We start from the raw sequence: 12,049 nt of genomic DNA, 5'->3' as shown, positions 1-12,049 counted from the left end.
GGTTCCTTGGCAAGTAGCCTACCACAACCTATGACCTTTCCAAGATTTGAAGAAAGGACAATATCCAGAAAAAAAAAAAAAAAAAAAAAAAAAAAAAAAGATTCAATTTTCTCTCTAATCCTAGTGAGGTTCCTGCATTAATATGAGTTTGTCGTATTCAATACAGGTCTGAAACCTGTCCCTGTCAACTCGTTGCATTTTGTTAACCAAAACAAATGGTAGTCAAATTTTTGGCTCACATCTCTTCCTATATAACTTCAACAAAATTTCTAGAGAATATACACAAAAGCAGGTTTCATTGCTGCCTGTTTGTCTGCAATTTTCTACTTTTCTATTTCAGGTAGGTTTCTGGTACTGTCTATTATATTCAACAGGCATAGAATGTGTGTGTAAATCCATTAATCTTCTTTTTCTGGTTTGTCAGGTTTTAAGTAGCATCATCATCCATGGCAGATGGCAGTAATAATAAATTTCAACTTAGTGTTAAGCAAGGCGAACCAATTCTGGTGCCACCTGCTGAGGAGACAGTGAAGGGTTTATACTTCCTCTCTAACCTTGACCAGAATATTGCAGTTGTAGTTCGTACTATTTACTGCTTTAAGTCTGATGTGAAAGGAAATGAGGATGCTATGGAAGTTATAAAAGATGCTTTGTCAAAAGTTCTTGTTCAATACTATCCTCTTGCTGGCCGGCTAACAATTAGCTCAGAAGGCAAGCTGATAGTGGATTGCACTGGAGAGGGCGCTGTTTTGGTTGAAGCTGAAGCGAATTGTGAGATAACAGAAATAGGAGACACTACAAAGCCTGATCCTGTCACACTTGGAAAGTTAGTTTATGACATTCCTGGTGCACAGAACATACTTCAGATACCTCCTCTAGTGGCTCAGGTTTGAGGATTCTCTGATCTTGCTGCTTATTTTCTTTAAAAATTTTTAGGGATGTTTGACATCATTGTTTGATCCGTTGTTGAGAAAAACTTTTTTTTGAAAAGTTGGGAAATTGTTTATGGTTATATATTGTGCTTTTAAATCCAAAAGGACATCTTCAGGTGTCAAATTAAATTATGTCATGTAATAACCTTAAGGTATAGTCTTCATATTAAAAACTGATATTATCTTCCAGGTGACTAGATTCAATTGTGGAGGATTTGTTCTTGGATTATGCATGAACCACTGTATGTTTGATGGAATCGGTGCAATGGAATTTGTAAATTCATGGGGTGAAACTGCTAGGGGTTTGCCTCTAAAGGTGCCTCCATTTCCTGACAGAAGCATACTAAAAGCACGAAACCCACCTAAAATAGAGTTTCCACATCATGAATTTGTTGAGATTGAAGATATATCAAATACCAGCAAACTTTATGAAGAAGAAATGCTCTATAGGTCATTCTGTTTTGATCCTGAGAAACTTGAAAAACTCAAAGAAATGGCCACAGAGAATGGAGTTATACCCAAATGCTCTACATTTGAAGCCCTTTCCGCCTTTGTATGGAAAGCACGATGTCAGGCATTAAGAATGCTTCCTGATCAACAAACAAAACTGCTTTTTGCTGTCGATGGACGTTCTAGATTTGCACCACCAATACCTGAAGGGTATTTTGGCAATGCAATCGTCTTAACAAATTCCTTGTGTAGAGCAGGGGACTTACTTGATAATCACCTTTCCTTCGCAGTAGGATTAGTTAAGGAGGCAGTTAACTTGGTTAATGACAGTTATATGAGGTCAGCCATTGATTACTTTGAAGTTACAAGAGCAAGACCTTCTTTAGCTGGAACTCTTTTAATCACTACTTGGTCTAGGCTATCTTTCCACACTACAGATTTCGGGTGGGGGGAGCCTATTTTATCAGGACCTGTTGCTTTGCCTGAAAAGGAAGTAATTCTTTTTCTTTCTCATGGAAAAGAAAGGAAAAGCATAAACGTGCTTTTGGGTTTGCCAGCTTCTGCCATGAAATTCTTTGAAGAATTAATGCAGATTTGAACAATCAAAAGCTTTGTACGATGCAATTTGTTTCTTGAAGTAGATCATGTGTTTCTGCTTACCAAATCATGTATTTTACTTCATCAGTTTAATGTATTTGTGTTTTCATGAATTTTATTGTAATAAGATGCGATAAAAAGATTGCTAAAATGAAGTGTTGGCCCCACGTAGAAAATTTTGTTGTTATCCCAAAAAATTCTTAAAGTTGCTCTAATATTTTCTATTTTTCTCGTTTAATTATTTTTAAAAATATCCATATTTAAATATATATATATATATATATATAGAGAGAGAGAATTTAGAAACTATTTGAATTACATAATTGATATTTAACAATTTGAATTAAATCCTATATCACATCAAGATATCGTAAATATTTCACATAGAGAATTAGTAAATAGAGCACCAGACTTAGGCTTAATAGATAAACCAAATTCTATATCTCAATTTAAATATAATGCAACTACAATTTATGAATGGAATATAGATGGACTATCTGAATACAATATATTAAGTATATTACAACAAATGACTATGGCAGCTAATGCTTATAAAACTCAGTCAATTATATCAGATAGAGCTATAGCAGAAATAATTATAGCAGGATTTACCGGTCAACTTAAAGGTTGGTGGGATTATCACCTAAATGACCAACAACATTTAGAAATTCTAAATTCAGTCCAAGTAAATGATGAAGGAGATCCAATATATGATGAAAATGGTGAACCTATTCAAGATGCAGTATCAACATTAATTCTCACTATTTCATTGCACTTTATAGGAGATCCATCACACTTAAAAGATAAAAATGTAGAATTATTTAGCAATTTAAAATGTAAAAAATTAAGTGATTTTCAATATTATAAAACTACTTTTCTTACTAGGTTAATGCTAAGAGAAGATTCTAATCAAGCCTTTTGGAAAGAGAAGTTCTTAGCCGGACTCCCTTTTTTCTTGGGTGAAAAGGTTAGGAATTATATAAAACAACAATTTGGTAACCCAATACCTTATAATAAATTAACTTATGGACAGTTGAATAGTATAATTCAAAAAGAAGGATTACAGATTTGTCATGACTTAAAACTTCAAAGAACTTTAAAATATGAGATGCATAAAACTAAACAGGAATTAGGATCTTTTTGTAAACAGTTTGATTATGGCATGACATCTACACAGTGATGTACAGGCCAGTGTTCTAAAACAACTAAGCCTAAAACCTATTATAAAAATAAGCATTATAAAAAACATTATAAATCTAAACCCAGCCAAGAGAAATACTATCATAAAGAAAAGTCAAAACCTCATAAGAAATATAAAAGAAACCAACCATATAAATCCTCAAATAAAACTTCTTATAAAGACTTAACTTGTTATAATTGTGGTAAAAAAGGACATACGTCAAAGTTTTGTAGATTCAATAAAAAATTAAATGAATTAAATCTAGACGAAAACGTGTTAAATAAAATCCATGAACTATATCTCGATTCAGATACCTCAGGATCAGAGATAATAGAAAGTGACAATCAAATTGATGAACTAGGAACAATAACTAGTTCTTCAGAAAAATCTATAAATATGCTCACTAAAGATCAAAGTACACTTCTTGAAGTAGTAAATAATATAACTGATACTGAAACTAAAGCTCAACTTCTTAAAAAATTAATAAAAAGTTTTGAAGAAGAAAAAGAAGTAAAAGAGATAACTCCTAAATTACAATCTAAAACTTATGATTTAACCACTATATTAAATAAACATAAACATAAAAATATAGAAGTAGAAATCTCCAATAAAGAATTACAAAAGGAAATTAAGACTCTAAAGCATGAAGTAAATGAATTAAAAATACAATCTCAACAAAATGCTAAGAAAATAAAACTATTAGAATCTCAACTCATATCTAGTTCTTCTTCTGAAGAACCAGATGATGACATAAAAGATGAAATAAAACAATTGGAAGAAGATGAAGAAGTAAATAGTAATTTTCTATTTTTATTGCAAGAAATTACTTCACGAAAATATTTAGTAAAAATAAATATTAAACTAGCAAATGATTTTATTATAGATGCAATAGCATTATTTGACACATGCGTAGATTTAAATTGTATAAAATCAGATATAGTACCTAAAAGATATTGGTTAGATACTAAAGAAAAATTAAGTACAGCTAATAAAACTAAATTAGATATAGTAGGCAAAGTAGAAGCACTAATTGTAAATCATGATTTAGAAATAAAAACAGTATTTTTACTTTCTCCTCAAATAAATTATATGGTAATTTTAGGCACATAAATCTAATAACACCTTATTCAGTTAAAGAATATTGTATTAAATTTAAAATCAGGAATAAAAAAGCTAGACTTGAATTTACAGAAAAACCTAAACGAAAAAATTTAAATTTATTAAAAGCTCATTCTATTAGAACCTTAGAAATCAATTCATTAATAAAATCCAAGGAAGAAGACTTAAAAGATTTAAAGAATAATATGTGTTTAAAACGCATTAAAGAACAATTAGAAACGGAATTCATACAGAATAAAATAAAAAACCTAAAAGATTATATGGAGAAAAAACTTTGTGCAGATCACCCAAATGCTTTTTGGAATCGTAAACAGCACATAGTTGACTTGCCATATAAAAATAATTTTGATGAACGAGCAATTACAACTAAAGCTAGGCCAATTCAAATGAATCCTGAATTAATAGAACATTGTAAAAAAGAAATCAAAGATTTAGAAAATAAAAAATTAATTTGTAAGTCAAGAAGCCCATGGTCATGTGCGGCATTTTATGTTAATAAAAATGCAGAAATAGAAAGAGGAGTACCAAGACTGGTAATAAACTATAAACCTTTAAATACAGCATTAAAATGGATAAGATATCCAATTCCAAATAAAAAAAATCTTTTAAAGAAATTGTATAATGCTAATATTTTTAGTAAATTTGACATGAAATCAGGATATTGGCAAATACAAATTGCTCCTAAAGATAGATATAAAACAACATTTACAGTTCCTTTCGGTCAATATGAATGGAATGTAATGCCGTTTGGACTAAAAAATGCACCTTCAGAATTTCAAAGAATAATGAATAATATATTTAACCCATATTCACAGTTTTGTATAGTTTATATTGATGATGTATTAGTATTTAGTCAAACTATAGAAAACCATTTTAAACATTTAAAAACTTTCTGTATGATTATAGAAAAAAATGGTTTAGCACTAAGTAAAACTAAAATGGATTTGTTTAAAACTAAAATCAGATTTTTAGGACATTATATTGAACAAGGAATAATACAACATATAGAAAGGACTTTAGTATTTGGAGAAAAATTTCCTGATGAAATAACTAATAAAGTACAACTTCAAAGATTTCTTGGTTGTTTAAATTATGTCATTGATTTTTATCCTAATTTAAATTGTATGATAAAACCTTTACATGATAGACTTAGAAAAAATGCTGGTCCGTGGACCAATAAGCATACACAATTGGTAAAACAAATTAAATCATTAGTTAAAGAAATTCCTTATTTATATATCCCTAATCCAACTGCATTTAAAATTGTTGAGACCGATGCATCCAATATCGGATATGGTGGCATCTTAAAACAAAAAATCAGTGGTAAGGAACGTATAATTCAATATACGTCTGGACATTGGAACCAGACACAAATAAACTATTCTACTATTAAAAAAGAAATTTTAAGTATAGTGATATGTATAAATAAGTTCCAATCTGATTTGTTAAATCAAAAGTTTTTACTTCCAATTGATTGTAAATCTGCAAAGGATGTTTTGCAAAAAGATGTTCAAAATCTTACCTCTAAACAAATTTTTGCTAGATGGCAAGCACTATTAAGTATTTTTGAATTTGATATTGAATATATTAAAGGTAATGCTAATAATATACCAGACTTTCTGACTCGAGAATTCTTACAGAACAATGGGAAAGAAGAAGAATAAGGGCAAAGAACCTAAACAAGAATCAGATTCACCCACTAAAGCTCTTTCTGAGCATTCTGAAGACCTTACTAAAACCTTTAGTAAACAAACCCCTTCTAAAGACCTTAAAAAATGGATTGAGGAACTTACTCAATCTCCAGAAGTATTAAAGGCTTTGCAAGGTATGACATCTTCTTTCACAGAAGATACAGGTATGATTTCTAAACCTAAAGCGTTCGTATTCGCTCATGGTACGGCTAGTCTGTCTCAAACGGTAGACAGTAAAAACTTATCAAATCCGTTGATGGCTGTGGATTTGCCAAAAATCCAGTATTCTAATACTAGTAGTATACATAAATGGCCTGTAAAAAATATTTATGATTATGAAATTGAAGTCGAGGATGGATATAATCATATTAATCCTTGGCAAATTATAAAGCAATATTACCCTGAGGATTGATAATTTGTTCCCACTGATTCTTCAAAACCTCAGGAATATTATCATAATATTTTAATTGATACTGGTTCAGTAAAAATCAAACATACTTTTGATACTAAAAATAAATCTGTAATTTCGCATTCTTCTATTCAAATAAAACGCGTCATTCATCCTAAGGATTGGCCCGTATCTTCTTTATATACTCCAGTACGATTTAAAGTTTTATATAAACACAATCCTACATATAATTATTTTGATTATAAAGAAGCTTGGGAAAATTTTTTTTGTATTCAAAATCCAACTACCACTCATTCGTGGTTAATATATTTTGATCAGCATATCAGAACTGATTTAAAAATTCCAAATTGGTTTAAAAAATAGTGGCAGTCAAGAGGTATCTCTGAGGAAATCATTACTCCTGAGATCCTTTCTTTATATCATTATTTTAAATCCCACTATAAACCTACTCCAGGAGAAGTTCATATCCCATCTTTGATGTATTATTGTATGACCTTCTTAACCCCTTGGGTATATCAATGGTATTTCGATTATCAGTATGTCCCAGGAACTCAAATTCCTATGTTAGTAAAAAGACACAAAATAAAATGGTGGGGCTCTTTCAAGAATACCACCACTGAAGTCAAAATCCATCAATGGATACAGACTAAAACAACCAGGCTCTGATACCAACAAAACTAAGGACCGTTTTAAACAAAACAAATTAATTTTACCAGTATGTTGATTCTGAAGTAAATGCTATGATGAAAGACAAGATACCATTTATTTACAACAATCAAAACAATATTTCTGATGTGGAAGATCAGACTAAGCCGCATCCACAGAGCATACTTATTAACAACTACAAAACTAAGGACCGAATATCAAGAATATTTAAGCAACAAAACTAAGATGCAAAATTTTCTACATTTGGTATCAGAGCCGGATCCGTTTTAACACAAACTTATTAGAAGAAAGGACCTATATATACATATATATATATATATATATATATATATATATATATATATATATATAACTCATAAGATTAACTATTAAGATTTACATATCATTTTAAATTACTATAGATTACTAAGCGTGAGATTTATATAAATTCTAAATTAAAATTTACACTCTTAAATGTAATTGGATTGAGACAGAGGCTAATGAATATGTGATGGAAAAGAGAAAGTTACAATTCACGTGATTTGCTAAATACAATACAATCAGTCCGTTCCTGTCTTTTAAGAAACAAACTAATTTTTTTTATATAATTTATCAATTTTTTACCATTTAGTATCTTATGAAATTAAGAAAATATCTCTTTTATTTTTTAAAAAATATAGGGACGGACTAGTTTTATTTTACATCAATAATATAATCCTTAAAAATAAAATTGGAAAAAAAAAAAAGCTAATGACTGCGATCTGACATCTTCAGTCACGAAATTATTTGATAAAATATAACTGAAATTCAAAAAAAAAAAAAAAAAAAAATCTGTAGGGATGGAAATTTTGATTATCATCATTTCTTTCCATTACCTTACAGGCTACAAATTTGCAGATCATTACCGATTATGCAATACTCATTCATATGTGTATATAATTTCTCTATATCCATAACTAAAACTCGAGTTACATGTACAGTCTATACATAATTAAACCCCCAAAAAACAACATTTTGATGATCTTCCAGGCATAAATACAGCAATATTTATAATCGATTCAACTTTAGTAACTGTGTATGACGGACTGGTCTATACCTTTTATTAATGGAGCAACGAGAGGGACTACAAAGGAGTAATGGACTCCAAGTTGGTGCAGTACTAATCTCCTCCACACTATCCATTTCTGCTAAAACTTTATAGAACAAATCAACATCGCAGGGAAGCAATATTGGGCCTTCGCTATTAAACCCATATTCCATTTCAGCATCTTCTAACAAAGACTTGAACAGTGGATGATTAGCGAACTCTGTTTTTATCACAAACCTTTGTTTTTCAGGCCCTACGTAGACAGAGAAACAGCCTTCAGGTGCTACTTGCTGATACTTGTTTTTCCTCTTGTTATCATTGTCTTCTCCACTTAACGATTTCGTATTAGTGCAGTGCCATGACCTGCTTTTCATCAAGGTGCTGCAAATATTTCTTGCAGATTTAGGGCTTCCAGAACCTAAAGATTTACACCTTTCCCATGCATTGACAAATATGTTTCTTTTCCAGTTACCCTTTACAGTATCCATTAAAACTTTCTTTAAAGAACAAGAGAAAAGAAAAAAAAAAAAAAGCGTAAAGCAAGAGAGATTAATTAACCCTTTATATAAGAAAAAAAAGGATTGAATTGTGAGAGAGGTTAAAGGACGGAAACTGACAAAAGAGAGAGAGAGAGAGGGGTTGGAGTTTTGTCTGTATTACGAATCTTCAACTCTCAAACTTCAAGATATTCACAACCCAAAGCAAAGAAGATAAAGAAGAGAAGAGAACCACACAGACATGTTATCTTCCGTAATGAGAAAAACTACCGAGCTGCAACCCTGGGTAATCTTGCATTGGGAAGGCGATACTTAGATATTTATAATCTAGTAGTAATATTTATATGCAGATACATACTATAGCCAGTAGCCAGATGGATGCACCAACTCTCTCGTAATGATATGGCATTTGTCAACGCCACTAACAACTCCAAGATTTTGAATTGTGCCTGGTCTAAAACAAAATGAATCACAAAAAATAAAGACTAGAGGCCTGCTTCCTCTTTTATGTGTCTCTTTTATTACTTTATTATTTAATTATTCAACGCTACAGGGAGAGATATTTATTTATTTTATTTATGACAACTAATTTAAAAAGATTAATTTTATATTAATGAACATATTTTTGAGTTCACGCTAAGAGTATAATATTCAGATAAAAATCTTCTCATTTGATGACTATGATTAAATTAACATTAAATTTACTCCAAATCAATAAAATCAAACTTCTAAATTAAGTAATGTAGCAATATCTTCTTTATGTTTAGAATAATAAAATGATCTTATATATACGAGACAATAATAATAATAATAATTATTATTATTATTATTATTATTATTATTATTATTATTATTATTATTGACAGCTTCAAGTATGCCTCACCTGGATAATTCCTGCCTTCTCATCGTTAAAAATGACAACCACTGGCGGCTGCCTTTTTGGTGCTAATAAATGGATTAATTAAGAATTTATCGTTAATGGAGTATATTCCTTCTAATTAATGACCAAATGTAGTAAAGTAGTAACTTGTTATGGATTTAAAATTGTTTAATTCTTCTGCAACATATTCTCATCCTTCTAACTCTAGAAATTCATTATCATCATTAGTTTTTTTTTTTTTTTTACTATTATTCATCACTCTTTCCATTAGTTTACGAAATCGATGAAAATCGAAGAATTCTCACTTTTCGCACTGGTGAGAAAATCATTCAAATTACATAATTGACAATATATAAGTCATTTTAATTTTGATTAGTACAATTTATATATTTCACCATCTATTTGAAGTTTTTTTGTTGGAGTTTGTGAATATCTCACATCAGATAAATACAACTAACTAAAATGATATAATCTAAAGGGTGAACCAACTGAAATGATTTAAGTTATTTTATATTAAAAATAAGTTTAAATCATTATAAGCCCAATATCAAATATATAAATTAAATTTAATTTAATTAATCATAATTAAATTTAATTTGATTAATTTACCCTTAAAGCTCAAACACTGCGTGCCATTTCCATTTCTTATGGATAAATACGGAGCATGCATTGATCTTTTTCTGTTCTCCTTTCTCGCTAATTTGACTTTTTTGGTCAGCTCTCAGCTCGTGAAGGTTCTATTCTACAACTGCTCTTGAAGTTTTAAAATAATTTTAATTTGACTGAAAAAAAAATTTAATTCTTTGTTAGTTTAATTACAACAATAAATTAGCGTGTATTTCAATAAGTGTAATTTAATTAATTTTTTATATAAAAAAATTAAAAATTTTTGAATTTAATTTTCCTATCATAAGAATTTTCATAAATAATAAATTAAAAGGATACCATTATTCCAATATATTATACCATTGCAACTTTTGTGCTATTACCACTTTGCCAATCAGCCACGACGGCGCACACATGTAATCATCGTGTTCACCGCTAAGTCAAATCAACGATTCTTTTTTTTTTTTTTTTTGTATTTCGGTCAATTCTAAGAATGTACAATCTGTATTCTGCCTTTTTTTTTTTTTTTTTTTTTTTGGCTTTTCTAAGGCAGGAGTAATATAGCTGAATATTCATTCTGTAATTTTGACCAAAACTGTAATCCAAACAGTAGAAAGTTTTAGGAGGGCTCATAAGTCTCTGACCAAAGATGAAACTTCTCGACACCTCAAAATTACATTAGCAATTATTTTTTAAAAGTTAATTAGGGCAAATGAAAATCGAATAGAGGGAAAATTAATAGTAAAGGAAAACCTCGGTTCTTTGATATTGTGTCCAAACAAACAACTTTTTCAGGAAACAAATACTAATATTTCCAATCAAATAATTATGTCACTGAAATGTTAATTATATATTAAATGAATCTAATAATGAGAATACAATTATTATTCAACCGTGCCCGCCAAAAATGTAGATTCCAATATTAAGTTAGGCACAAACAATACTTACAATAATTTATTATGATTCACTGGAATTTGATTGAAATTTTAAATTAAACATTTCACAATTTTAAAGAATAGTCAAATATCGTTAAATGACATGTTCTTTATTAATACAAATATATTAATACTAATTATATAAATTAATGAAGAATTTAGTAACCAAAAATTATTTTTTCAAGCAACTCTAGAGTTTATATTTCTAATTTTATAAACAAGATTTGCTTAAAATATAATAGTAAAAAGGTAGATCTCCCATTAATTCACTAAATTATTGAAAATATTTATAATCGAGAGGATTTGAAATTGACTTCTCATATCTGTAAGAAAATATTTATAATCAAACTGCATTTGGTTGACAAAATATAAAATAATTAATTTATTTCCACTAATTAACTACTATAAATTTATTTATTGGGATTGGATGAATACATGTTATCAAAACAAATTTAAACAAACTTCATTATTGGATATATATCATAATCTATTATTATATAGCAATTCCAGTGGCAATTGGTGCACGTGAGATTATCAGTAATTGCATAAATTTATTATAGACCTTCCATCAATAATGTTGTGCTAATGATTTATAACCATAAAATAATTCGGATTCAACCTTCCACATAAAATAATTCAGAAATATTGTTAATATTTCTTTAACTTTTCTCATAATTTAGAAACATATTAACGAAATTCTCTCTATTTTTTTTTTAGAAAAAGAAATATATTGATGAATTTATATACAATCAACATTTAATTGGCTACAACTTTCGGTTTATTTAGCCTTTTCTATTCAAATTTCAAATGGAAATGAAATGGACAGTGGGGACGGTATGATAAAATGGCGTGGACCGCGGTACAGCCGAACAGACAGCCAATCCAACATCAGTGGTTATTTTAATTTCTGAATGCTTTCCACCTATGCTATGGTGGGTCCAAGTTTGTGTAATTGAGATGCAATTGGACTGTAATTTAAGTTTTGTAACTGCCAAGCAATGTCTGTATTAAGTTCTCCAGT

General features: G+C 29.3%; 2 protein-coding genes across 2 annotated transcripts; one reads left to right on the top strand and one right to left on the bottom strand.

The window, feature by feature from the left end:
• Positions 1 to 142: 142 nt before the first annotated feature.
• On the top strand, positions 143 to 2,130 carry LOC105648762 (omega-hydroxypalmitate O-feruloyl transferase). Its single transcript, XM_012235256.4, has 3 exons — positions 143 to 340; positions 425 to 887; positions 1,123 to 2,130. Exons 2-3 carry the CDS (start codon positions 447 to 449, stop codon positions 1,978 to 1,980), a joined length of 1,299 nt encoding a protein of 432 aa, XP_012090646.1. The 5' UTR covers positions 143 to 340; positions 425 to 446; the 3' UTR covers positions 1,981 to 2,130.
• Positions 2,131 to 7,941: 5,811 nt separating this feature from the next.
• On the bottom strand, positions 7,942 to 8,598 carry LOC105648901 (hypothetical protein). Its single transcript, XM_012235400.4, has one exon. The coding sequence runs from the start codon at positions 8,596 to 8,598 to the stop codon at positions 8,071 to 8,073; it is 528 nt and encodes a 175-aa protein (XP_012090790.1). The 3' UTR covers positions 7,942 to 8,070.
• Between the last annotated feature and the right edge of the window lie 3,451 nt (positions 8,599 to 12,049).

The sequence above is a fragment of the Jatropha curcas genome, chromosome 10 (genome assembly GCF_041381405.1).
Source record: "Jatropha curcas cultivar XTBG-Jc1 chromosome 10, XTBG_Jcur_1.0, whole genome shotgun sequence".
NCBI lineage: Eukaryota > Viridiplantae > Streptophyta > Magnoliopsida > Malpighiales > Euphorbiaceae > Jatropha > Jatropha curcas.
The sequence above is the reverse complement of the archived record's forward strand: the minus strand, read 5'-3'. Positions and strand labels throughout refer to the sequence as shown.

What these genes read in the sequence shown, in the direction of transcription:
- LOC105648762 (XM_012235256.4), top strand. Translation starts at nt 447, where the DNA reads ATGGCAGATGGCAGTAATAATAAATTTCAACTTAGTGTTAAGCAAGGC. An exon ending in TACCTCCTCTAGTGGCTCAG is followed by an intron (nt 888 to 1,122) that starts GTTTGAGGATTC and finishes ATTATCTTCCAG; the next exon opens with GTGACTAGATTCAATTGTGG.
- LOC105648901 (XM_012235400.4), bottom strand. Translation starts at nt 8,598, where the DNA reads ATGGATACTGTAAAGGGTAACTGGAAAAGAAACATATTTGTCAATGCA.